At 44.8% G+C, this 28,000-nt stretch overlaps 1 protein-coding gene across 1 annotated transcript in view; it reads right to left on the bottom strand.

Moving 5' to 3' along the window:
- Positions 1 to 19,863, bottom strand: part of Clca1 (chloride channel accessory 1) — a 29,409-nt gene extending 9,546 nt beyond the window's left edge. The window contains exons 1-8 of the mRNA XM_004653658.2: positions 19,702 to 19,863; positions 13,266 to 13,406; positions 13,001 to 13,148; positions 10,514 to 10,619; positions 6,318 to 6,498; positions 4,108 to 4,326; positions 3,320 to 3,547; positions 187 to 361 (exon numbers count right to left, since the gene is read on the bottom strand). Coding sequence (XP_004653715.2) covers positions 187 to 361; positions 3,320 to 3,547; positions 4,108 to 4,326; positions 6,318 to 6,498; positions 10,514 to 10,619; positions 13,001 to 13,148; positions 13,266 to 13,406; positions 19,702 to 19,863 — 1,360 coding nt within the window. The remainder of the gene's footprint in view (positions 1 to 186; positions 362 to 3,319; positions 3,548 to 4,107; positions 4,327 to 6,317; positions 6,499 to 10,513; positions 10,620 to 13,000; positions 13,149 to 13,265; positions 13,407 to 19,701) is intronic.
- Between the last annotated feature and the right edge of the window lie 8,137 nt (positions 19,864 to 28,000).

The raw sequence follows: 28,000 nt of genomic DNA, 5'->3' as shown, positions 1-28,000 counted from the left end.
TAGTCCCAGAACCAAGGCCTTGGAGTGAGTGCGTGGAGCTGATCCTAAAGGTCTTTTGGGGTAGGGCAGCTAGTTGGCAGAGATTAGGTGGCCTTTCCACATCCCACCTTGCCCCTGGTCTCCAGTCCTTGGAGCCGAGGGTCCCGTAGGAGAGACAATACGGGGTCTCTGCAGACCACGCCTCACCTGTCATTGTGGACAACTGCTCAAGCTCCTTGGCCGCTGAGGGCCCCAGGGCGACGGTGTGGACGATGGCCCCACTCTGCTTGACCTCGCCGAAGCACGTGCTGATGGACTTGTCCTCCCCGTCAGTCAGCAGCACGATCTCAGCCCCGCTCGTTGGGTATTTCTTCCTGATCACCTGAGGGCGTTAGCAGAGCAGGAATTAGGCCTGAGGTAGCCAGGGTGGTTGTGGCAAGCGCACTTACACACGACAAGAAGAGTTGTTTAGGGGGAACAAGCAGAGGTGTGTGGGAGTGTCCATATGTCTGTCTGTCTTGCGGGGATACACCTTTAGAGCAGTCACATCATGGAAACTGACAATGATCTTTTCTCTCTGCTAGTGTCTCACAGAGAAGGTAGAGTGGTTTTAGGGATAGGGTCACTCAGGGAGGACACAAACTTCTCTAGTTCTCTCCATCTGCTCTCTCCTGGTACCTAGAACCTATATTCCGGAGGCCCCAAGTTGCCTTCAGAAAAATGCCCTCATAACGGGACGCTGCGTGCAGGGAAGATGTTAGCTTGTGTAGTATCCGTCAGCTGTGCTCATGACACCCATCTCATTAGGCCGAACAGACACGACCCACTTTGGATCCCTGGGTCTCACTCCTCTTCACTGCTGTGGCACGGAAACTAGGCTGATGTTCCACATCCACCACAGAGAGGCAGAAAGCAGCTAAGCGGAGGTGGCAGATAGGAGCTGGAGATCTTGCCGGGGGTGGAGACATGTACTGCCCGGTGGGGCTCGGTGGAGGACACGGGATCCTCAGGACAGTGCCATCTACTGACAGCGAGGCTGGGCACAAGCAGCTGGGGGGCTCTGTTCAAGCCTAGAGAATTAAATGACAGCGGTCACTGTAAGGATCCCAGGGCAGGCTTGGCCAGGGACTGCCCTGCAGCAGGGATCTGAAGGTCAGTGGAACATCCAGGGCCCTTTGCCTCATCATCCTGCCGTCGCACGTGCACCTCTACCATGCACTCACTCGACTGGGGAGGGGCGCATCGCGAAGGTCAGGTGCATCCCTTACACTCCGGCTCACCCTTCTGAATGGAACTTGAATTCTCTGGGCGTCCCATCTGGCACCAGCCACCTCACCCCCAGGTTCAGTACTGCACTACAGTGACTTCACTGTCCCTGTTCCCTCCTTGTTAGCTCTGTTAAGCTTGGGTGGGTGACAGAGGCAGAGCGCCCAGATGCATATGGATCTAGGTGCCTGGTCTGGAGGAGAAGTTTTGTGCTGTGTGCAGTAGGAAGTGCTTTTAGAGAGCTGACCTTGGGTGGCGGAACGAAAGGGCTGGAAGGACAGATGACACTGAGAAAATGGCCAAGGTGTGTCCACATCAAACTTGTGTGAGCTGGAAACTGCAGCTCCCTGCTGCCCCTTGGGAAGCTGGACATGTCCATGTGCATTGTGCCCAACAAGCAGGCCGAGGGGCCGACTGAGGCTCCGAGATGACAGGTCAGTGCCCCTTTGTTTAGTTCTTCGCTGTATGTAGTTAAGTAGCGTTGCACTAAATGTAAAATAGATGGAGTCATTAAGTGTCAGGTGTTATTAATGCATCAAAGAACCTCAACTCATCCTATTTGTTTTTGCATCAATTAGTTATGTTAACAGCCTGGGAAGTAAAATAATGAATCCTATCTCTAGAGAAGTTTTGCTTGATTGAAACGTGATTATATGCCAGAAGAGCCAAGAACTCTCAAGAGAGTAAAGAAAAAATAATTGTATAGTGGAGAGAGAGAGAGAGAGAGAGGGAGAGGGAGAGGGAGAGGGAGAGGGAGAGGGAGGGAGGGAAGGAGACTGCTATGTAGTTCAAAGGACCCTGAAAGTAGCAGAGTGGTGGGTGTTTGTCTTGGACCTTTGGAAGGTGGAGGTGATCTGAGGGGCACAGGATGGAGGAGAAAGCGCTGCACGTCAGAGGCCAGTGTGGCTGAGTGAAGGACAGGTGATTCAACTTGCTGAAACCCAGAGTACCTGAAAGAGAGTCCCCGCTGCTTAATCCTGGAAAGGCAAGTAGGAGCCTTGTCATGAAAGATACTAATTCATCCATAGAGGAATGTTCACTGAATTCTGTTGAAAATGGGGCGGCACTGTTATCTAAGCGAGGGGTGATCTGATTGGTCAATGCGATCTTTACACGTGACCACAATACAATCATAGTTGCACTTTTGAGGCCTCTTATATCAACAAATCATATCGTGCTCCAAGATGACAAGGATGTCCAATGTACCCAGAAGCTCAGAGTGTTCATCTGTGTCTGGGTTTTACCACGTTCACAAGTCTTTTTTTTTTTTTTTCTTACCATTGATGATGCTCTTTAGAGGCTCAGTGGCTAAAGGTGCTTGCCTGTAAAGCCCATCAGCCCAGGTTCAATTCCCCAGCCTCATACATAAATCTGGGTGGGCATTCATTTGCAGCAGTAAAAGACCCCACCATGCCCACATGCATGCATGCTCTCTCTCTCTCTCTTTCTTCACAAAGAAGTTGCTCTTTAGCTCCTCCCTTACCTTTCCTCATGGCACTCCTGACTTTCCACAGTGCTAATGCATCTTCCTCAATAAGATGGTAAGCAGAGCAGACGGTGTGGCACCTGCTTGCCTTCCTCGTACTCTTAGAACCTAGCACAATGCCTGGCCTTTAGGAGGTAAGACGACACACTGTGCTGTCACCGTTGAGTGCAGGGACGCATGCAGAAGGGCGTGGGAGTGGGCTGGAGAGATGGCTTAGCGGTTAAGCACTTGCCTGTGAAGCCTAAGGACCCCGGTTCGAGGCTCAGTTCCCCAGGTCCCACGTTAGCCAGATGCACAAGGGGGCGCATGCGTCTGGAGTTCGTTTGCAGTGGCTGGAAGCCCTGGCTCGCCAATTCTCTCTCCCTCTGTCTTTCAGAGAAGGGTGTGGGAGTGCAGGCGCAGGCAAGCACAGGGACATGAAGGGACAAGTTAGAAATGGGGCTGGGGGCCTGTGCTTTCATCATCTGGACCATTGCTTCCTCCTTGGCTGTCTCCTTCAATTAGGCATGCATGCCAACACAGGATGGAAATTTCACAGGAACAGAAATCACAAACATTGGTGAGTTACAACAGAGGAACACATCTTACAGTAAATGCTGATCGAAGCCCCGAGCAGATGGACGTCCCTCCTCTGGCTACTGTGGGTAATTTCCTGGTCAGCACATCCCTGTCGGTGCCACTGTTTATCTGTCTGAGTTCACTCTGGATGTAGGCAGTTTGGTCAAATATCACCATTCCGACCCAGGTCCCCTGCTCCACTGTCTGCATCAGGAAAAGCTTGGCTGCTTGATTCATTCGGTTCAGGCGGTCACCATTCTGAATGGGCAAGCAGGAGACACAGCAGTCAGCTAGCTTCCATTGAACAGACGAATCATGGAAGAGACCACAAGATATTTGGAAGCAGCAACCCCAATGTAGGGTAAACACCACGCATGTATCCAGGGCAGATCCTTCTATGGGGGGGCGGGGTTCGAGGACGGGAGGGATGTTCCATGTATATTTAACAATATATCTGGGGAAACTTTTACAGCCTTTGTATAAAGATCAAAATATAAACTACACTGTGGTCCCTGAGGTGCAGTGTGTTAGTAATAGGTCTAGGTAAGTCCTACACGGGACTATAGACCTACATGTTGTTAGTGAGACTGAAAAACCCATAGAGTCTAGACAGCGCATCAGATCTTTGCTCAGGCTGGAAACCAGTTAAATTTGACAGAAGAACCAGTGGGTGTTGGATCTGTGGACAGACTGGGGCATTTCTGATGGCAATGCTGCTGTGATTGTTGTGACCCTCATGTCTAAGTGTGGTCGGGATCTTGTCATACCCACGTCCTGTCCTCAATCCCCACCCAGAAGACCGAGGCCCGGGAACGTACCGCCATGCTTCCAGACTTATCCAGCACCAGGCACACGATCCTCTGTCCTATCTGCAGCAGGGAGAAGGTGGGTGTGGGTGGCAGAGTCGTCATGGGCGTGGTCTGCTTAAAGTCCTCAGAGTCACTGATGACGTCCCACGTGCTTCTGAGGTTGCATTTTTGGTTTTGGAGGCTTGGGGCTTCTTTATTGTGATTTTTTTCTGTACAGAATTCAACCACCTGAAATCATCAATAAAATGCTGTAGGTAATAGTAAAACACTCGTTTAAGCCTCTAACGGCTGAGATCCACTGCCCTTTCTCCCAGGATGACCTGGCAACCTGTAACTGCGGCTCGGTTCCACGAGGCCTGCAAGCAGTGCTGGGGAAAGTCAGAGACATAACCCAGACCCCATCGTCAGCCTCATGGGGCTCTTTAGTGTGCCTCAAAGACGTACTTACCTGTTCTCGGTGGCTTCCTTTACCACTCTGGCTTGCTGCTCAAGCCAGCATCCCTCTCTTTATCTCTCCTTTCCTGGCACCATCTTGTCTCCCCATCCTCAAATCACCAAACCCTACTTGCTCAGTTCCTCCTCACTGCCCAATGCCCTGCGTTAAATCTTGAACTCCCAACATCCCAGCTCTTTCCAAAATCCACACTTTCCTCAAACACCATGCCTGCCTAAGTGACCTCTTAGCTTTTCTCCCATGCTGCTCTCATCCGCCTCTAAAGTCTCTAAAGTCTGCTAGCTAGCACAGTTAATCTTATTTTAGATGATTCTAATGATCCATTAACTTAGAGTTAATATGTATAATTAGTCAAATTCAAATATGACAAGTTGGTTACTAAAGAAAAAGTGAAGTATTTTTTAATTTAAAAAAATTTTTATTTATTTATTTGCAATGAGAGAGAGAAGAGTGACAGAAAGAATTGGTGTGCCAATGACTTGAGCCATTGTAAATGAACTCCAGATGCATTTACCACTTTGTGCATCTGGCTTTCTGTGGGTACTGGGGAATCAAACCCAGGTCATTAGACTTTGCAAGCAAGTGCCTTAGCCACTGAACAATCTCTCCAGCACCAAGAAATATTTTAAAACTATTTAAAGCTATTAAAACTACGAACAAAGTTGGGTGTGGTGATGCATGCCTTTAATCTAAGCACTCAGGAGGCAGAGATAGGAGAATCACTACAAGTTTGAGGTCAGCCGAGACTGAATTTCCTGTCAGCTTGGACTTGAAAAACCAAAATTAAAAAAAAATAATAAACTAAAAAGAACACAAAACAAAACAAAAAGCTATGGACAAATTCCCAAAGTGTATTAACAATCTTAAAATGATAGAAAAATTTACTTAATAATCAAAGGCAGACACATAGTCTGTGTAAAAGGTCCCTGGAGGTAAAACAAGCACTAACGCTCATGTATTTGTTCATGAATAAAAGGACAGCCTAGCACTGGGGGAGACTCTCAGCACTTAAAGGCACTTGCTTGCAAAGTCTGGCTGCCTGGCGTTCAATTCCCTGGTACCATGTAAAGCCAGATGCACAAAATGGCACGTGTGTCTGGAGTTCCTTTGCAGTGGGAGGCGCCCTTGGTGTGCCTATTCTCTCTCTGTATCTCTCCTGCATCTCTCTTAAATAAACAAACAAACAAATAAATAAAAGTACTGTCTGATCGTCTTTGGTAAATGTCTCGCTTAACTAAGAAGTTTTGTGCTTGCATGCCTTTAAGAGTATTTGAAGTTGGGCTGGAGAGATGGCTTAGCGGTTAAGCACTTGCCTGTGAAGCCTAAGGACCCCGGTTCGAGGCTCGGTTCCCCAGGTCCCACGTTAGCCAGATGCACAAGGGGGCGCACGCGTCTGGAGCTCGTTTGCAGAGGCTGGAAGCCCTGGAGCGCCCATTCTGTCTCTCTCTCCCTCTATCTGTCTTTCTCTCTGTGTCTGTCGTTCTCAAATAAATAAATAAGTAATTAAAAAAATAAAAGAGTATTTGAAGTGATTCTGAACACAGAGGCTAGTGGGAGGGAGAGGTCGGGCAAGGAAGACTGGGTGAAGAAGGGCTAAGGGGGAGGGGCCGTAAGACCCTATCCCTCATTTTGTTCTCCCGGGTCATCCCAAGTGGAATCAGCTGCTCGGTTTCCCCTAGACTTGATGGTCCCTTGGAGAACTTGGATGGTCTCCCCCAACTAGATTGACAGAAGCATGCGAAAAGGTTTGTGAGCAGGCACTTACAGAATCAAGACTCTGGGCGAACATTATGGAAGCCTTCTCGGCCTGCTGCTTGTTGGGTACGAACGCGCAGTCTTTCTCATACAGTCCCGTTACCTTGTCGAACCGGCAGCCCTTGTCAGTGACGCAGCTGCCGCCCTGGCAGCGGCGCACTCTGTTTTCCCCAGAGATAGCAGCCGAGCACCTGGACAGTGATGGCGTTTAGCTGGTTAGACATGTGAGCAGTTCAAAGGGTTCAACGTATGCAGTTTCTGACAGGTAGCCTTTTGTTCAATTTTCTCTTATAACCCAAGAAACAGATGCACGCCCTTATGTAGCAAAGCAATACCCGCATCAAAGTCACTTCTGTTGCCAGAGCTCCTGAAACGGTATTAGAACAGTCTCGGGACCAAAGTCCTTAGGTATCTCCAGTCTATGCTCCTCATTCCCGGATAATCAGGAACCCTCTTTCTTTTTTTTTTCTGAAAGGCTTGCTGACATTTTCTGTCTGCTCATTTGTTTTACTTAACTGACTTATTCCAAACAGCCTTTTCACAGTTCTTGTATGTGCATAGATATTTTTAAAAAAGTTAATATTATATGCTATGAGTTTTGTTATTATAACTGGAATGCTTGCCACACAGTTTAATTATGTTTTGAGAATATAAAAGTATGATAGAGTATCTGGAAAACCATTGAAGCTATAAAGAACCAGAAATAAACACCTAAAATGTTATTGGTAATCAACCGTTAACTTGGTGGAATATTTTCTATATGTCAGGAAGCAAGTGCCTTTAATCGTTGAGTCATCTCCCTGGCACCTTTGTTTTCTGTCCTTAAAATTCTTAGCAACTTTGTATCCTTATAATCTTAATATGTAATTTCATAGCCTGGCAAAATGTGATTTTTTGGGGGGGGAGTTTCTGAGGTAGGGTCTCACTCTAGCCCAGGCAGCCCTGGGATTCAACTATGTAGTCACAGGGTGGCCTTGAACTCACAGGGATCCTCCTACCTCTGCCTCCCGGGTGCTGGGATTAAAGGCGTGCACCACTACACATGGCACAAAATGTGACTTTTTAGTAATTTAATCTGTTGACACCATGATATGAATTCAGCTTAACTTTTTAAAGTTACTTTTCTCATTTTTCTGTAGCAAATATAAAACATTTTGTGTATGTGTGAGGACATGCATGGATGTGGAGGTCAGAGGGTAAGCTTAGATGTCACTCCTCCTTGGGCTCCATCCATCATGCTTTTTTTTTTTTTTTTCAAGGTAGAGTCTCGTTGTAGCCCAGGCTGACCTGGAATTCACTACGTAGTCTCAGGGTAGCCTCAAACTCATGGCAGTCCTCCTACGTCAGCCCCTGGAGTTCTGGGATTAAAGGTGTGCACCACCAGGCCCAGCTTCACCTTGCTTTTTTGAGATAGGGTCTGTCAGTGGTGTGGGGCTCACTGATGGGGCGAAGCTGGTTGGCCAGTGAGCCCCAGGGATCTTCCTATCTCTGCCACCCCAGTGCTGGGGCGATTAAGGTGTGCCACTGCCCGCTGGGTTTCTACGCAGATTCTAGGAGCCAAACCCGGGTCTTCATACTTGCATAGCAAGCACTTTACTAACTGAGCTATCTGACCCCCTCCGATAAAAATATTTATGAATACACAGAATTTCACATAAAGCTTTGGTCCTGTTTCTGAGTTTGACATGTGGCTGATTCCCAGAGGAAATTATCAGATTCAAAAACTGGAACATTTTGAAGCCTGCTGAAATGGCTTATTCCGTCATTCCCTTAAAATTGATTTTTCAACACTAAGTTACCTGGTTGAGAAATGGAAAAGGTTGAAGATTTGAGATGCATCAGATTCCAGAGATGTGGCTCTAGTCTCTGATTCTACTGGGTGTCAGTGGGATCTCTCCGACAAATGCTTGTGATTGCTGAGGAATAGGTGAACCTTATGCTTGTGCATTATGCATTTCCTTGTTTACTAGTAGGTATGAGCATTTTATACATGTATTGGCTATTTTTTTTGTTTTTCCTTTTATGAATTGTATGTTCTTCTCTTTTGCCTACCTTTTCTATTAGGCTTTAACTGATTTTCAAATGTTCTGTTTTCCCCTTTGGATTTTGGAGACAGGGCCTTATGCAGTTTAGACTTACCTCAAACTCACTATGCAGGTGAGGTTAGCTTTAACTCATTATCCTCTTCCTCTGCCTCCCAAGTGCTTAGACTACAGGCAGGTGCGTGTCGACGTGCTTAGTTTCAAACGTTCTTAATGTTGTATAATACTAATTCATATCATAGTGTCAAAATATAAAATTATTAAAATCACATTTTTCAAGAATATTAATTACATATTGATGTTTTAACTATACTGACCTGCTAACTTTTCTAAAAGCAAAAGGCAGAGGGAGTAACTTGTTCTGGGCAGCTGTCATTTTTGTGATAGTTTCTAGTCCTAAAACCTCTAAAAGCTTGAAAGTTAAGGGGGGCAATTCACATTATTAATGTTGTAATAGTTTCTGCTTCGGGGTACATAACAATCACATCAACCTTGCTAGTGTGGTGACATAGTTATCTGTGGAAGGAAGGACAGGCTGATAGGTAGATTTTCTAGAAGATGTCAGAAAGGAACATGTACGAGTTAGCCTTTCCCTTATGGGAAAATACAATGACTTACAGTCTATAAGCTGGAGAAGATAGGAGTCAGGTTTGGAATGGTGCCTGTTGGATGAAAGGCCAAACCAACATGTGATCATGAGAGGGCAGTGCCCTTGTCTGTGGCCTGTGCAATGCAGAGGGTGCCTGGTACAGTGTGCATGCTGTAGGAGGCTGTAATGCCCTGCAAGTCCATTTCTGGCTGAAGAGCTCAGACAATGAAGGGTGGCTTTATGGAAGCAGAATGTGCCAACAGAGCTTGCAAGTAATAACCCAAGGGGAAAGCGGGGCACAGTGATGTTCATATGGGAGCAGTGGAAGTGCAAGACTGAGTTCTCTTCCTAGTACAGACCTCTTTGGAAATGACAGCACCAACCTGACTATAACTGAACCTCAGCTGAGAGTATCTCCTTTAAAAAGCCACCATGGAGGCAGCCTAGAACCGGCAGTGGGGAGGGTGTTGTATCAATATCCACCTTTGAAACGGGCTATTGTTTATAAACTCATAAAAATTTGGTCAAGTTGCTTTGAAGAAACTGTTGGGACAATCATTAATTTTATGTTTTGCTTTATTTGACATAAGCTATCAATTACCTAATATTGCAACCTACTTATTTTGGATTGCTGAGCCTTAATATGTTAGCTATTCCTTTAACTCTATCAGCTGCCATTTATTATTGTTTTATTTCAAATCTTTGCCTCTATCTTTGTAGAAAACTGTAACCACAATTCTTCTCATTCTCTATGGCAGGCTGTAGTATCTGAATTGTGCTAGCTCTTTAAAGTAAACCGGTAAGTTCTCTACCACAGTTTATACACATGGAAAATTCTGGGTTGTAAGAATCTGTTCATAAAACCATGACAGTCACGAGTATTTCCCAACTGTGATTCAGTTTACTTATTTATTTATTTTTAGCAATATCACACAGGGTCTGCTTCAAACCCTGCAGAACTTTTGCTTTCTTTTGCTTTAATACTTAAATTATCATCGTTCAATAGCCTCTCCCAGCCATACTAACAATGGCCACATAGATATCATGTCATTCTGCCATATAGTCTCATTGGCTCTGTTTATGTCCTCAGAAGATGAGACTTTGAACATGGTCCCTACAGATATATCACTGGTGGACATTTTAAAAGAGACTAATGAGTTATCATGGCAGAGGAAAAAAATTATAATTAAAAGTGGGTCATTTTGGGTTGGAGAGATGGCTTAGTGGTTAAGTGCTTGCCTGTGAAGCCTAGGGACCCCGGTTCGAGGCTCGGTTCCCCAGGTCCCACGTTAGCCAGATGCACAAGGGGGCGCACGCGTCTGGAGTTCGTTTGCAGAGGCTGGAAGCCCTGGCGCGCCCATTCTCACTCTCTCTATCTGTCTTTCTCTCTGTGTCTGTCGCTCTCAAATAAATAAAAATTTTAAAAAAGTGGTCATTTTGTGGAAATCTGGAAAAGAATGTACTAAGAATGATGGCGATCGGAAATAAAAATGACAGCTTTAATGTAATCAATTCAAGGGAAAATTGGTTGCACTTTAGAATTGTTTGGGAAAAGTGAAATCAAAATATACATACTTTACTGGTTGGGGTTTTCCATTGGATAAGTAGAATTTCTGATCATAATTGTACTCATCAAATACGCCCCACCGCAGATGAGCCCATTCGTGGACAAATACCCTGCCTGGGAGAAAATATTTTACACAGGTGAATATAATAGCTAAATAGGTAAAATAATTTTCTCACGTTGGAGGAACATAATTCCTCTAGGTGTTTGTTCTGCTTGACTGAGCTTTTATAGGATCAGAATGTTAACAAGGCAGGGAGTCAGCACCAGGCAGTTATTTATACTCAGAGCAGACAGCCCCTGGTCCCCACCCCGCACAGCGCTGATTTTCTGGAGGACGCCCAGGACAAGATCCTGATGTCTACAGGTGCAAGGGTCAAGTCCAACTCCTCAGCCCAACGCACAGGTAGGGACCTGGTGATCCAGCCCCAGCTCCTCTCCACTGCTCTACCTCTGGCTGCCCTCCACCCACAATCAGTGCTCCACAATCACGACTTCCCAATTGTCTTCTAGCCAGACCCTGCTCTTCCTCGCTGCTGGTTCCTTTTGCGCACTCTTCCTCTCATGGGCATCTCCTCTCCCTGTCTCGGCAGCAGTAGCTCCTACTCCTCTTTCAAACCCAGGCTTCTAGCTGTGCCTGGTGGTGCATACCTATGATTCCAGCTACTGGGGAGGCTAGGTAGGAGGACAATCTATCTATCCAAGGCCTGCCTGGGGTACAAAGTGAGCTCATGGTCATTTTGGGCAACTCTTTGGATACCCTTTCTCAAAAAAAAAAATGTTTAAAGTGAAAATAAAACAAAAAAGCCTAAGTTTCTATCCACCTAGATGTCTTTCCTGACATGCTCAGGCTAGACCAGACACTTTTATCACACCCTTAATGGCATGTGTCATCTTGTATCATCATCCTTGTTTACTCATCTCTATGAGAACAGGCAATATGGTGTCTTCCCTGTCATATCTGGGTACATCGTGTCTAGAGATTAATAGGCACTCATTCAATATTTTTTTTTTAATCCTTACACGAGTCTTAGTAACATATCCACCTTGTTTTTCTTGACCTGCAAATTCATTTGGAATGCATTTGGAAGAGGGTTGTGCTAAAGAAACCCTAACCTCCCACTGTAAGGATTTGGACTACTTTCCACAGGTGCTAGGGAGGAACTGATGCTCTCTTAAAGGGGACATCGTGGGGGAGCAGGACTGGGGTCGTAGTACAAAAAAAGGAGACATTGCAAAGGAATGACCAGATACCTGACCCCCAAAAGCTGGGATGGGCTCAGCAGTGAAACAGGCCAGTTGACTACATCAGTGCGTTTATTGAGTCGTAGGCTGGGAATCTGCTATGCCTGTTTTAAAGATGAAATGAAGGTTTGTAAAAAAAAAAAAAAAAAAAAGGCAAGGCCACAACCCTTCGGGTAAGTGTGGTAGTGTATATGGGAGTGGATATGCGGGCGCCAGACCCCCACTGTGTGTTCCTTCACTATCTTATCTTTGCCCAAGTTAAGCAAATCAACTTGATTCTGAAGAACTATGCTCATTTTGAGATAATATACAGTAATACTCATTTAATAACTAATCTCGTGGGATAAACTCATAAAGTACAGGCTGTGTATGTTGCTTTTTGAAATAAGATTATTCTTAATAAGATTGCTCTATATAGTTTTCACATGGGCATGATAGATTATTTTGCAAAAGAAAATTGCAGTTTTTTCTTTTTCTTTTTTTTTTTTTTTTGTTTTTTTGAGGTAGGGTCTCGCTCTAGCCCAGGCTAACCTGGCATTCACCGTGGAGTCTCAGGGTGGCCTCAAACTCAAGGCGATCCTCCTACCTCTGCCTCCCAAGTGCTGGGATTAAAGGTGTGCGCCACCATGCCCAGCTGCAGTTTTTACTTTACTCATCTATTTTTTTTCAGTCTCTCTATGGAGCCCAGGCTAGTCTTGAACTCACGATCCTCCTGCCTCAGCAGAATGAATGCTGGAATTACAGGCAGGAGCAACCACACTCAGCAGTGATAAGCTTTGGAGAGGTGACTGCAAGGTCATTCGTCCTGCTACACACAGAGTGGCACACCGGCCACCTACTCCATCAGGCCGTGAGGCTACAAGATCACCTTAAAATGTAAACGCTGGGCCACTGTGTGCAGTCGCCATCTGCTGGTGACTACACGCAGAAGGCGATTTCATTGGAATCTCACAAACCCAGAGACTTAACATTCCATGGGAACTATTTTACAGTAAATTACCTGACTCTATGATAATTCATCAAAACACATTTGTACAGATATTCAAACTAATGGTAAATTACAGTTGAGAGCTGCCGTATTCCAAGTCCTTCACTCTAGTACAAGTCATGCTGTATCAAGTTTGTTTACAAGACTTTATCTGGCCTGTGTGATTTATTCATAAAGATATGTTGTTGTCTGTCTATTCACTTTGAAACTGTGATTATTATAATAATCATGCGTCGTTGTGAAATATTTCATCTTGAGTCTATACCTTGTGGTCCAAACTGAGCCAACTTCTTTCCTGCTAAGAAGTTGGGAGTGAGGTGGATCCTTTCTCCCTTCTCTCCACACTTTCCCACCTGCTCTGTGTAGGGTTCATCGTGATCTGCAGGGTCAGGTACAGCAACCAGAACATCGGCCTGAAATTTAATAAAACATCACAGCATTGTAGCCAACAAGATCAACCTCACTCACACCGGAGTATTGCATCTAGATAACAGAAGAAAATTGATTCTCAAGAAATTTGGTAGTCTCACATTTTGGTAGGTCTCGAGTTTTGGCCTCACATAGGAAGGTTTGGTCTTCCAGTTTGGAGGAATCAAAATGGCAACGCTTTTGAAATAAAATCTTTTCCCCGTGGCTTCAAAGAGGTATGGGGAAGCCTGAGTCACCATGTCCTGGGAAGAAAAAAACAAAACAAAACAATGCATTAACAATTATGACTGAAAGTAGATCAACACTCAGGTCATTAACCTTCATCTGTGTTTTACCTTTCAAAGACTACTGAGCAGAGGAAAAGTCTTTATTGATCGTAGCAGTGTTTAGCACACCGTCAATGTAAATGTGAGCTATGCCTAGTCTGGGGCACATGCTGAAGCTGGTGTGACCACTTCTGGGACATTGTCGGGAGCCGCAGGGGAGCTGCAGCTGCTCTTTGACTTTGGGAGCTACAGGTGGTCTTTAATCTCTTATTGTACAGCCTAGGTGAGAAGGCAGCCCAGGTGAAATAACGCCAGGCATCATTTAACATAAGGCATAGGCACCCGATAGAGGGGCGTTACCACATGGCTCTGGGCATGAGGGCATTGTCTTCTGTAGATAAGCTTGTGTCTGCCTGAATAAACCTGAGCCTTGATCAGGACTTGTCTTGGCTCCATTCCTTGCGTTCTGTCTCAGATCCATTCCCACTCCCTCCTTCGGGGTCTGTTTCGACCTTTGTGCTGCAGGCCGGCACAGGACATAAGGCATTTTCTAAGTTGAGCCATAGTTTTGCCACTTAAGAAATGGAAAATGATACTGCAACTATCTGGCCAAGTTGGACTGAAGAGCAAATGAGATCCCTCAGGTGAAGCACCAGGACCGATGCTTGCTGAGCACACACGTGAGCCTGTTCAGCGCCACCTGGGGGGGGGGGGGTCGTTGCATCTGACCCCTGGAGCGTCAGCGAGGCTTTGAGAGGAAGCGGGAGCTAGTGAGTGTCGTTTTCCGGATGTCACAGCACACGGCAGTGCCGGCGGACTCAAATGAACATGACCTCACACCTGCTGACTCTCACCATCATTTGTAGTTTTACTACAAAAGCTAAATTTTATATGAAATGTCATGGCAGCATTCATTTTTTTAAGGGTAGTACTAGGAATTAGATATAAGGAAATGGCAACATTATGCACTTTCCAATTATATATGATGTTCTTTCTTCACAATGAAGGAGCAGTGGTACTCAGTGCGCCGTGGACTGCCTGGGCGTGTCATGACGGGAGGTGGAGAGCGGTACCAGCCCCCACCGTGGAAAGCGGGCGTTGCGTCTGTCATGACTGACAGTGAGTGCTGACCAGAAGAAGGAACACTGGCTTTTTTTTTTTTATTTTCTAGAAGTTCTATTTTATTACTATATCTGATAGAAGCAATGAGTGAAGTGAGTAGAGATTTCTCTGAGCTGATCTTGATAACAACGTCTATGACAACGAGTGGGAGACAATCCAGATTTCCTGTAACTTGATTAAAACGCGACAGTGCATTTCCAATGTCGTGCTGCCATTAACATGAACAGTTTTTGAATCAATAATAAATTTGCATGATCAAATCACATGATGAAACAATCAAATACACAAGACGATATCACTGTTACCTCTGTACCCTTCCATATTGTTCCCCGTTATCCTCCCTGAATACATTTGCATATCCAATATATGGGGAGATCTGAGGAGACCCAGGATCAGCCAGTGCACAGGGAGGAGATCAGAAGAAGGGCGTGAGAACTGAGAAGCAGTCCCTGCCCTGCCCAGTGTGGGTGGGCGGTGCTAGCAGAGAGGAGACAGCTGCACTGTGCACATGGACCAGGAGCTACGAGGTGAGGGTGAACATGGTGAAGTCTGATAGTAGGTCAAGAAGGTGTCTTTTAAAAAGTTTATTTGTTTACAGAGAGAGAGAGAGAAAGAGGGAGAGAGACAGAAAGAGAGAGAGAGAGAGACAGAGAGAGAAGAGAGACAGAGGGAGAAAGAACAAGAAAAGAGAATGGGCTTGCTATGGCCTCTAGCCACTGCAAACAAACTCCAGATCCATGCACCACTTTGTGCATCTGCTTTATGTGTGTACTGAGCAATTGAACCTGAGCTGTTAGGCTTTGTAGGCAAATGCCTTAACCATTGATTGAACAATGTCTCCAGCTCAAGAATGTTTTTTCTTTTGTAAAGTCTCTGTCATTTAAAAAGAAAATATTTATTTCAGAGAGAGAGAGAGAGAGAGAGAGAGAGAGAGAGAGAGAGAGAAAGAGCACCAGGGTTTCTAGCCACTGCAATGAATGAGCTCCAGATGCATGCACCACCTTGTGCATCTGGCCTTACGTGGGTCCTGGGAAACTGAACCAGGGTCCTTAGGTTTTGTGGATAACCTCCTTAACCACTGAGCAATCTTCCAGCCCTCAAGATTGTTTCTTAAAGGGGGGTGGGGAAATAAGGAATGCAGGGCTGAAGAGGCGGCCCAGAGGTTAAGGCACTTGCCTCCAAAGCCTAAGGACCCAGGTTTGATTCCCCAGTACCCATGTAAAGCCAGATGCACAAAGTGGTGCATGCAGGGTCTAGAGTCCCTGGCTTTCTCCCTCTGCATATATATTGGTTTTTCAGGGTAGGGATTCGCTCTAGTCCAGGCTGACCTGGAATTCACTATGTAGTCTCAGGGTGGCCTTGAGCTCACAGTGATCCTCCTACCTCTGCCTCCTGAGTGCTGGATTAAAGGTACACACCACCACGCCCAGCTAAATAAAATATTTTTTAAAAATAAATAAGCAGTGGGTTTTGTTTGTTTGTTTATTCGAATGGTCACTATTAAAATGTTTGTATGGTTGTGAAAAAAATGATCAGGCAAGAGAGGGAGGAAAAGAGGGAAGGAAGGGAGAGAGAGAAAGAGAGAGCGATTATTGCAGAGCAAAGCTGCAGCCTCAGCAGACCTATTCGATGGGGAAGAGATGGAGCAGAAGCACTTCTGCATTGCGTGGGAAGGCAGTACTTGGTGATGATACATGACTGAGTCCTGTTCCTCCATTTCTTCAAGGGATAAACTTGGGAAGTTTATTTTAAATCCCTTCAAATGTCAGTTCCCCCTTTCAAGTAATAACAATAATGCTTCCCTTTCTAGTTTTAAAAAGGTATCCCTAATGATTTGTATTTGCATCTTTTAAAACCCCAGTATTTTTTTACATAATCACTAGAAGAGCTTTTAATATCATTTTAAAAAGTAAAACTTAAAAATTAGCAAAAATTTGGGCTAGAGGATTGGCTTAGCAGTTAAGGTGTTTACCTACAAAGGCAAAGGACCCTGGTTCGATTCTCCAGGACCCACATTAGCCAGATGCACAAAGGGGTGCATGCATCTGGAGTTCATCTGCAGTGGCTGGAGGCCCTGGCGTGCCCATTCTTCCCCTCACCCCGCTGCTGTCTCTCTTTCTCCCTCCCTCTTTCTCTGTCGAATAAATAAAAATAAAATATATTTTTAAAATTAGCAAAAATTTGATAATTAAAAGTTTCCATATGAGAGTATATTGCATTCAACTTGGGAAATATGATTTTCAATGTCTTCCAGGAATAAGAACACATAGTGTAAAGTGCTACGTCTTCTGTGTTTTGGTAGAAACACTGGGTATCTGTACTGGTTTCTGAGAATGTGAGCTCATTTCCACATAGGTGGTTAAGCTTTAGGACAGAAAGCCTGGGGGCATCTGCTTATAGGATGGGTCACCATTTTCTTAAGGACTGGACTAGAGCTTTGTTCACAAGTGGGTTCTGAGAAGAATGTAGTTGTTTTGTAGGAATAACAACATGACTGACTGATGGAGCAAAGTGATCATGGTGGAGTGGTTGCGGGTACACAGGTTGTGCCCGGGGTTCCATTGAAGGGGCACAGCAAAACACTCAGAGACAATGTTAGTTCGTTCATATTGGAACTGAACTACTTACCTACTAGCCTGTTGGAATCCCTCATTTTCTATGTGTTTGACACATATTGATTAGATATCGCAGTTAGTTGAGACAGGGGAGAGAAAGAGAAGAGACTCAGAGCACTGTGCAGTGGATGGCTTTCTGAAGCATCCTCTGTCATTTAGGTGGGAAACCTCATGGGCTGTCCTGCTAAAGCCACGAATTTATTATTACTTATTTATTTGAGAGCGACAGAGAGAGAAAGAGGCAGATAGAGAGAGTGAGAATGGGCGCACCAGGGCCTCCAGCCACTGCAAACGAACTCCAGACGCGTGCGCCCCCTTGTGCATCTGGCTAACGTGGGACCTGGGAAATTGAGCCTCGAATCGGGGTCCTTAGGCTTCACAGGCAAGTGCTTAACCGCTAAGCCATCTCTCCAGCCCAAGCCAAGAATTTAAAAAGCTGTCTTGAAGGCCATGTACCTACAGAAGCACCAGGGACCTAATGTCTCTGCACAAGGAAGGAGCAGAGATCGAGGGACGCTCTCAGGGTTTATGGTGAGGTCCCAGGATTCTGCAGATCGCCACCATCAGTCAGGAAAGAAATGGCTTCTCACTACACAGCCCCACAGGGTCCCAGCGTATTCACTGTGCTCTTGAGATCGAGAAGGCCGTGCTGGAAGCTATCTTAGTCCACACCCAACTTGGCATTCATTCTAAGAAAGCTAATTTAGTGCCTGTGGTGAGAAGTACTTTTTTTTTTTTTTCCCAGAGGAAATCACCCAAAATAGTTAGGGGAAAGCACCTGGAAGATTCTAAGCGCTATACCTCCTCAAATTGCCCTTGTCCTTGGAGAGAGGGCATCTGTGCACAGGAGTGTACCTGCACATCTCTATCTGGCCAGACAGAGAAGCACACTGACCACATTTCTCTTTGACATTATTCCTCGTCTCTTTCTCCACGTGTCTGCCTCATTGCTGTTGGTGTCATTTCCACATTCACACTCAAGGCTTCTAATTATTGATTGATTTGAAAAAGGTATGGACTTCTACCTTACCGAAGACAGTTCAAAGGCCTTTTGGAGTGACAGGTAATCTACATGGTGAGTGCACCGTCCCTCCGTTCCCCATGTTCTGCTGTGGTGACACCCTATCTAGGAGCACCTGCTGGATAAAGGTGCTTCTTTTCCCATGTTTTACTTTTCTTTTTCTTTTTATTTATTTTTATGTATTTATTTGAGAGTGACAGAGAGAGAGAGAAAGAGGGAGAGAGAGAGAGAGAGAATGGGCGTGCCAGGGCCTCCAGCCTCTGCAAACAAACTCCAGACACGTGCGCCTCCTTGTGCATCTGGCTAACGTGGGTCCTGGGGAATTGAGCCTCGAACCGGGGTCCTTAGGCTTCACAGGCAAGTGCTTAACCGCTAAGCCATCTCTCCAGGCCTATGTTCTACTTTTCTGAGTTTCTCAGAGCAAGGAGCCTTTGTGAGGGTCTCTTGTACTATGAACTTTCCACCAGGAGAGATCAAAAGCTTTCTCCTGTGCCCTACATGTGCATGTTTAGCTTTGACCCTCACAGAGTGCTATGGGGGAGACTTATTATTCATAGAGAAGGATATGTACTCACTACGCAGAACTGACTGTCTACTCCAGGACAGCCTTTTATCAGGTGTTTCCTTCTAGTGTTTAGTGCTTTCCTGGTGCAGAATGCTTTCTGTTATCCCTCTATCTGATATGAGATGGGATGTCAGAATAGGACAGAATGCCTGTGGGCACTTTCCCACCCCAGCACACAGAAGAGGTAGCAAGGTAAGGGGTTACCCTTCAGCAGTCCTCAGAAGATCCCTTGCTTTGAGTCTGATGAAATGTAGCCTTTATGCCTACTGGGAGGGTGAAAGTTGCTCTTAAATTAGATCTTGCATCCTAGGTTCCTATTTAGCACCATGGGGGACGAGTCTGATGTGTGCCAGTGGTAAAACCAGGCAAAAGAGTTACTCTCCAGGCATCTCATGGGATCTGCCAAATATAGCTGACTCTGCCTTTGTGATGAACAAACTAATTTTCTTTCTTTCTTTTTTTCCTTCCTTCTTTCTTTCTTTCTTTTTTTGGTTTTCTGAGGTAGGGTTTCACTCTTGCTCAGGCTATCCTGGAATTCACTATGTAGTCTCAGGGTGGCCTTGAACTCATGGCGATCCTCCTACCTCTGCCTCCCGAGTGCTGGGATTAAAGGCGTGCGCTACCACGCCCGGCTTGAACAAAGTAATTTTCAATTACTTTTCAATGACATAACCTACAGTCAGTGAATATTGATATCATTTATTAAGGGCCCACGACATATCTAACTCTGAGTTACAGCCATTGCATTCATCTTATGCCTTGTAAAATTTCTAATGGTTAATGGGTATTATTTCCATCTTACAGATGAAGAAACAGATTCAGATGTAATAGCATCTTTCTAGGTGAAGCAGCTGGAGTGAGAGAAATCCTGTTGTCTTTATCACAACATGTTGAAATACTTACTGTGAGTAATTGCCAAATCACAGATAACTGCCACTTGGAACTTACCTTTATGTGTTGAAGGAGTGCTTCGTCCTCTGGCACATTGGGGTCTATTGCGATGACAATTCCTTCATAGCCATTTTTGTTCAGCTGAATGAGGGAATTGCTCAGGGCCCCTTCCAGAAGGCAAAGGATCAAGATGAAGATGGAACTCTTCCATGATCCCATTGTAAATCTCTTTGACTTCTCCTTGGAAAATGCTGGCTGTAGAAATATCTTTACCCCTATTTATAGGAATAAGGAGGTTTATTACAGGACTTTAGCCTCTAGACCTAAAATTGTTTAATTATCCATTTGTCTACAATATGAGAATAACCATTGTCTCAAACCAAATTGTGTACTTTCAAATGCCTCGCTTTGAAAGGAGGAGTGTTGGGCTGTGCCAGATGTTGAGTTAGGGCGGGGGAGCCCTATCTGGTTCCCCAGAAAGACTTATCCCAACAAGCAGCTTGGCCACTGGAAGATCTATTTACTTACAAATATTTGTCCAGCCAGGGACACTGACCCGCCCAACACCACCCCCAAACTTTGCCTTCTAAGCAGAGTCTTGACTGGTTTGTAGTTCCAATTGCTTTCCTTCATCCGTCTTTCCTGTTCCACCCTTATTCTCAGCAGCTTCAATGTAACCTCCACACCTTTTGCTGGTCTGTTACACAATCTACTTGCACCCAGAGTATTTTCAAGCACATTAGATGGTCTTAGATATGTTGCAGTGTAGAGGAAAGATCAACTTCGCATTTAATTCTGCAAAGAAAAGTTTTCTCAAGTTATCTCATCACACCTATGCTTCTGTACCCTATCCCTCCTACCAGTCAGTAAAGTATAAACCAACAACATAGGATTATTTAGCTGAAGTTAAAAGCTACACTGAGGTAGGAGTTACAGGGGGTGAGCTGTTGCGTAAATTCATTTAAGCCCTCTAAATTTCAGATAAAAACTCCAAGTGATCCCTTGTATTCAAATTACTTAGAAATCTCTTTCATCCAAGGCTGAAGGGACGACTTAGCGGTTAAGGCCTTTGCCTGCAAAACCAAAGGACCCAGCTTTGATTCTCCAGGACCCATGTTAGCCAGATGCACAAGGGGGCGCACACATCTGGAGTTCATTTGCAGTGGCTGGAAGCTCTGGAGCACCCATTCTCTCTCTCTCTCTCTCTCTCTCTCTCTCTTTTTCTCTTTCTCCCCCTCTTTCTCTGTCAAATAAATAAATTAAAATTAAATATTACAAAAAAGAAATCTCTTTCATCCAGTTTGGTCTTCATATAGTAAAGCGTCACTTTTACCCTGTCTATTTTCTTTCACACTGGTTCATAACTATAAAATTAATACTTATTACTAACTAATCTTAAGAAATTGAAAAGGAAGCATTAGACAAAAGAAGTACCAAATTACACATGATTGTCCACGTGATCCAAATATTCTTTCTACAGAAAGGTGGATGCATATATTGTGAGAGCAATTAAACTCCACTGGCACTGACTGAGGCTTTCGTACCCCACAAGGAATACCATAACCCCACTGAGGAAGGGCCCTGTGGTAATGGGAGTTGGGAGAAGAGATAAAAAAGTATATGTTAGGGCTGGAGAGATGGCTTAGCGGTTAAGCGCTTGCCTGTAAAGCCTAAGGACCCTGGTTTGAGGCTCGGTTCCCCAGGTCCCACGTTAGCCAGATGCACAAGAGGGCGCACGCGTCTGGAGTTCGTTCGCAGAGGCTGGAAGACCTGGCGTGCTCACCCATTCTCTCTGTCTCCCTCTATCTGTCTTTCTCTCTGTGTCTGTCGTTCTCAAATAAATAAATTTTAAAAAAAAGTATATGTTATAATATGTATAAAATTAAATAAAAATTTTAGTCCAGAAATATTTGGCTCCCAACTGTATATCTGGTTATCACCCTTTGAAAACAGAGCTGAAGGCACAGCTTGGAAGCTAATGGCTTGGGAGTTCATTCCAGAGTAGGGAGTAAAGGGAAGGAAAAACGGGTCATGGGAGAACGGGAGGCACTGAAAGGAGAAGCTACTAAATTGGCCACTGCTATACACTGAGGAGACCCAGCGTGCAGGTGTCCCTACATCTGTCCCCTTAGTGGTTGGCCTTCTAAGGAGCTGGACTAAGAAACCACGTCCTGGAGTGGCCCGATGCAGAGAGCAAGGGAAAGTGTTTGGCTCCTTCTCTCTTACAAATGACTCGCTCCTCTGGACTTCCTGGCTATGTCTTTCAATGTGTGGCCGATTGCATGAAGAGACAGACACTCATGCCTCATTGTGTTTAAGAAGCAAGTGATTGCAAAAGGGTATCAGATTGGCCTCAGGCACTGGGACCACTTGGATCTGTGAGTGGATAATGACTAGGGTGAGCAAGTGATAGACATAGACAGATGCAGCTAAGATGATTTGAAGCTTTTCAACAAGTGTAGTATGTTTTATTAAATTTTTATTTATTTTTATTTATTTATTAGAGAGAGGGGGAGAGAGAGAATGGGCATGCCAGAGCCTGTAACCACTGCAAATGAACTCCAGATGCATACGCCACCTTGTGCATCTGTCTTATGTGGGACCTGGAGAATTGAACCTGGGTCCTTAGGCTTCTCAGGTAAGCGCCTTAACCGCTAAGCCATCTCTCCAGCCCAAGTCTGGTATGTTTACTAAGATGAGTTAGTCTCTGAGTTGCTCAGATTCACTTTCGTCATATTTAGTCCTGACATTATAATACATGCAGGTTTTGCGTCTTTTCTGTGTGTGTGAGTAGTAGGTGTCTCCCTTCAAGTTAGTAACTAATCACAATTGCCTGAAACCCACAAAGCTGGAGAGTTGCTATTGTGAGCGTGCTGTCGGAAGCACAGACAGACACATTTGTGTTTTTCCTCAACATCAGAATTTATCGACTAACCACAGATGGCAAGCTATCAGAAGTCATTCACTGGCTGTGATTTGCCAAGGAATCCTGTTTTCCTTTCATAGAGTGGCTGTTGGAATCACAGGTTCTTTTATTCCAATCTTAGTCACTAATACTAACTTTCAAATCACACATTATACTCCACACAGTAATGTATTTGTATATAAGTTACAGAACAGCTACCAAAGGGTTGAAAAGGCTACACAGAATTCAAAGAGGCTTTAAGGCGGAGGCAGAGGCTGACACGGGCACAGAGTCCCTGTGGTACTTAGGACCTACACAGACCCAGTTGGAGAGCTGCTGGGGCACACGGAGCAGACTTCACGAGGCTGAAGCGCAGGATCTGTGAGGTGAGGGGAAAGACCTGTTCAAGGTACATGGTAGACAGACGGGCAGATGGGTGAACAATGACAGTTCAAGCGAGCCATGTCAAACGGTGGGGACTGTGCTGAACTGAAGCCTTGGGGATGGTGAGTTCACAGCCTGTCAATCCCTTGACACATGCACCAGATGATCAGATGGCAGGTCAGCGCAAATGTTGCCGTTGTAATGCTAGGTGTCTCCCTTTTTTAATGGGTTCTAGGTGAAGGCATTGCATCTCTCATTGGTTTGGTGTGTGTGATAAGGTCACGAGCCTGGTTTTTCTGACATGGCTTCAAAATGCCCACGTGCCCATGCGTTGGTTCTCCATCTCCTGCGATAAGTTTGTTACCTGCGCAGATGCATTGTTTACCTGTCTGCCTTGCGGTCCGTGCTGCATAGGGGGTGGGTCTCCCTGCACAAGCAAGATGTAGATCTTCCGCTTGAGCAGTTGTACTCAAAGTATGGCCGAGTGTTGCTTTGTGCAACAGAGTCATCCAGAGCAAGTCACAGCCCGAGAGCCACTGTTCCATCCAATACGGAGGCAATCAGGGCATGGCACAGCCTCATCTTCACCATCATTGGCATTATCACAGTGCCTGCTGACAAAGTGGGGCCGAGGCCCATTATGGGTACTTACTATCGCCTGCCTTCCTTGCCCATTTTCCTCACTCTAGTTAGCATTTTAGCTTTGAGTCGTTTGTTAGTCCATTGCCGCAATCCCTCTTGTCAGCCGTGGATGGAACCTGTAACTGCCTTGCTGCGTTTTCTCTTGACAATGGTTCCTGTGTGACAGACTCAGTCTAGGTACCTTTGTGGACTGGCCTTGACTTCTAGCTGCCTGGGCTTCTGCTACTTGCTCAATGGGACATCTCGGCCACTGCCATCGTCTGTTCGTCATGGGAGTCCTCAGGTTCCCTGTACAGTATACTAATATATGCCAATGCACCAATAAATCTGGGCTATCCTCAGGTACCTTGTCTTATGAATTTAAAGAATTAGGTTCACAGATCAGAGGGTAAGAGACTTTATTGGATCATGAGATGGAAAGAGAAGAAAGTGCAGAGAACCCCTACAAGGTGAACGGCAGAAGGAGGTAGAGGGTCTGTGTGAGAGTAGGGGACCCCTCCCCGCAACATCCAAGCTCAATTGGGAAGGGACAACGGAGCCTTATCAAAGCAGGAACCTGGAGGGTCAGGAGAGATGAACAGTCAAAAAAGAGGCTGTGCCCACCTGGTAAACACATATTTATAATTTTTTTGTGGTGGGCTTTAACCTCAGGCTTGGGTGAGGGTAAGGTTCTGGACTTGAGGGCTGGCTCAGAAGGAAGTCAGCACACCTGGGTAGGGGGTGAGAGAGAGCTGATGCCCATTGCCCCTTTCTGCTGAAGCAGGCATGATGTCTCTTTTGCTTCCCTCTTTGGGTCCTCTCCTAACTGCCTACTTGACAGTAAAGCTACCTGATTGATCCCCCCCTAGTGCTAATACACAAGATCGTCTCATCTCCCAAGAAGAGGGCTAAGTTCAGCATGGCCTCCACTGCGTAGGCTTTGGTGGCCGCTCTACTCTTGCTGGTGCCAAAGGGTGGCATGTCACATACATAGAGGTCTTGGCTCAGATAAAGTACTGCACCTTCCCACCTATGACCTAACTGTCACATCCAGCCAGATGGACCGATATCACAACCCAGTGGCACAAGGACGACCTGGAAGAGCCCTCCTTTCTGTTCCCTCTGAGTCAACCTTCCTCTGCCTTGCCCACAGGATCATCACTATTCTGGCTTCTGTTGTCACATGAGTTGATTTTCACCTGGTTTTAAAGTTCATGTATGTGTGAAGTTACGGTGTGAAATTTTGTAGCCGGCTGTTGTGACCTAGCGCCTTCCGTAAGAAATTTAACCGTGTTGTTGCAGGCAGCGCTCTCTTTCCAAAAGTATTCCATTACAAGAATGTACAATTGGCTTCCTGCCTGCGATTGCTGCACATTTCCAGTTAGGGCTATTATGACTAAAATTTCCATAAATAGAAACATTGACTTCAGTTGGATATATTTCAAAGTAGAATTTCTGGGTCTCAAGGTAACATATACCTAGTAACAACATCTCTCCTTGGGCCAGCACTTTAGCTGGGATCCTCAGTCTTTCTGACTAGACTCAACTTGAGTTTTCCTTCTTGTAGGATCAGTTTGAGCAAGAAGCTTGCCAAGTAGGTTTAGGGAAACCCCACGCCTCATGAGTAATCAGCTTCAATATCTTATGACCCTGGCCAGCCTCCAGCAATAATCCTGTCAGGTCAGCTTAGCTCAAAATTCCTGTCCTTGGTGTTTCCTCTTAGTAAATTTCCACCCACTGACAGACACTGCAAAGGTTTTTGTTCTGTGAGTTCTTTGTCTCTGGACCATGAAAAATTAAGCACACAGACAACAAGGGATGAGGCAAAGGAGATTTACTGAGATAAAAGGTGAAAGATCCTCACAATATCAGGAGAAGCATGCTCAGCATTGTGACCAGCATCCAAACGGAGAAAGGAAAAGTTTATGCCTTTTGATGAGAACGTAGACAAGAGAGCTGGCTCAGCAATGCCAGTGCGTAAGCAACTGCACTAGGAAAGGGGCTTCTGGAAATACGACATTATCTCTTTAAGGGGATAACTATTCCTTTCACCTCCTTAGCATGCCTTTGGGGGATAGGTGGTTTCTTGACTAGGAGAGTGATTGACAGGTGCTTTTGCATTAATTTTTTTTAGGGAGGGGACATTCCTCTGACAGCTCCACCATCCTCTCTTTTATCCTAGGGATATTGGGAGTGGGAGTCCCTCCTTCAGTGACCTCCAAGCCTGGTAATTCTACTTACCTATAGCAGTACCTTGATTCTTAGTTGTAACCCTCCTCAAGTTTCTATTGGAGTTAAGTACGATCTTTCTTCCCCACTGCAAAATTCCATTGCAGTGGTTCCTATAGTGATTTCCAAATCCCCTGGTTGACAACTTCAACAAATGTTTATTTATTTCTAGGGTGCTTTTAGAGGGCAGTTGTAAAAGACTTTTTTGAAGTATCATTTCATAATTATTGCTATTTTTTAATTTTTTGTTTATTATTTTTATTCATTTATTTGAGAGTGACAGAGAAAGAGGCAGGTAGAGATTGAGAGAGAGAGAATGGGCACGTCAGGGCCTCCAGCCACTGCAGACGAACTCCAGATGCGTGTGCCCCCTTGTGCATCTGGCTAATGTGGGTACTGAGGAATTGAGCCTCGAACTGGGGTCCTTAGGCTTCACAGGCAAGCACTTAACCGCTAAGCCACCTCTCTAGCCTAATTATTGCTATTATATAAAAATATTATCAGCTTTTATGAGTTGACCATAAATTTTGTACATTGTACATTTGTTTGGGGTGTGTATGTGTATAATTATATCGTTTGTGGAACATGACAGTTTTACTCCTTTAAGAATATTGTATCAGGGCTGGAGAGATGGCTTAGCGGTTAAGCGCTTGCCTGTGAAGCCTAAGGACCCCGGTTCGAGGCTCGGTTCCCCAGGTCCCACGTTAGCCAGATGCACAAGGGGGCGCACGCGTCTGGAGTTCGTTTGCAGAGGCTGGAAGCCCTGGCGCGCCCATTCTCTCTCTCTCTCTCTCTCCCTCTATCTGTCTTTCTCTCTGTGTCTGTTGCTCTCAAATAAATAAATAAATAAATAAATAAATAAATAAATTTAAAAAAAATTGTATCATTTGATTCCTTCTCTTCCTGCATTATCAAGAACCTCCAGTGCAATGTTTAATAAAAATGGATATCTTATTTTTTTGTTTTCCCCCATCTCAGGGGGAATACTCAGAAGCGTTCTGTAAATCATCATGGAGTAGGCTATTATCTAGAGATAGTTTATAGTACATATATCAAATGAAAAGGAATCCTTCTAGTCTTAGTTTACTGAGAATCTGTCTTTAAAACCATGAATCAGGCTGGCCATGGTGACTAAAACCTGTGCTCCCAGCACTTGAGAGCAGAGGCAGGAGGATCGTGATGAGTTTGAGGCCAGCCTGAGTTATATATTGAGGTCCGGGATAGCCTGGGACACAGTGTGAGCTCCTACCTCACATAAGAAAACAAACAAATAAAATCATCAATATGTATTGAATTTTATCAAGTATTTTATATATTAAGATGCTATAATATTCATTCTTTATTCTGGCAAAAATATGAGTTACATTGATTTATTTTTAATGTTAAGTCATGCTTACATTCTTAGAATAAATTCTACTTGATCATGGCTTAGCATCTTTCAACTTACTAATGTGCTTGTCAAGTGTTAATACAAAGATGTTCTGATCTCACATAATGTTTTGAGATGTCATTATTCTTTGTCTCTTCTCTGGAATAGTTTGTATAACTATTTTTCATTCCTTAAATAAAATATTTTTGTGTATAGTATGCATGGTGGACGCATGTGTGTACATGTATGTGCAGATGCATGCATCCTGTGTGAACATATACAGAGGCCAGAGGAGGACATTGCGTGTCCTCTACTGCTCTTTTCTCATATGTCTTTGTGACAGAATTTCTCCCTGAACCTAGAGTTCAAATCACTTTTTAGCTAGACTTGCTGCCCATTGAGCCTTGGCAAAAATTCTGTGTGTGATCTAGAACCTACAAAGAACTCAAAACTATAAACAATAAAAACTTCAAGTAACCCACTCCAGAAATGGGGCAGAGAACTGAATAGGGAGTTCTCAGAGGAAGAATTACAAATGTAACACACACTTAAGAAAATGTTCAACAACCCTAACCATTAGGGGGATGCAAATTGAAACAACCCTGAGATTCCATCTTACTCTAGTAAGGATGCCAATTATTAATATATATATATAACAATGACAAATGTTGGTGAGGATGTGGAGAAAGAGGAACCCTCATCCACTGTTGGTAGGAATATAAACTTGTACAACCACTATGGAAATCAATATGGAGATTCCTGAAAATGATTAAAAGAGAGCTACCAACAGACTCAGTTATTCTCTTAGTGGGCATTTATCCTGAACGCGCCATGCATCAATATAGAGA

This window comes from Jaculus jaculus, chromosome 19 (assembly GCF_020740685.1).
Source record: "Jaculus jaculus isolate mJacJac1 chromosome 19, mJacJac1.mat.Y.cur, whole genome shotgun sequence".
In the NCBI taxonomy this organism is placed as follows: domain Eukaryota; kingdom Metazoa; phylum Chordata; class Mammalia; order Rodentia; family Dipodidae; genus Jaculus; species Jaculus jaculus.
This window is presented reverse-complemented; position numbering and strand designations above follow the sequence as displayed.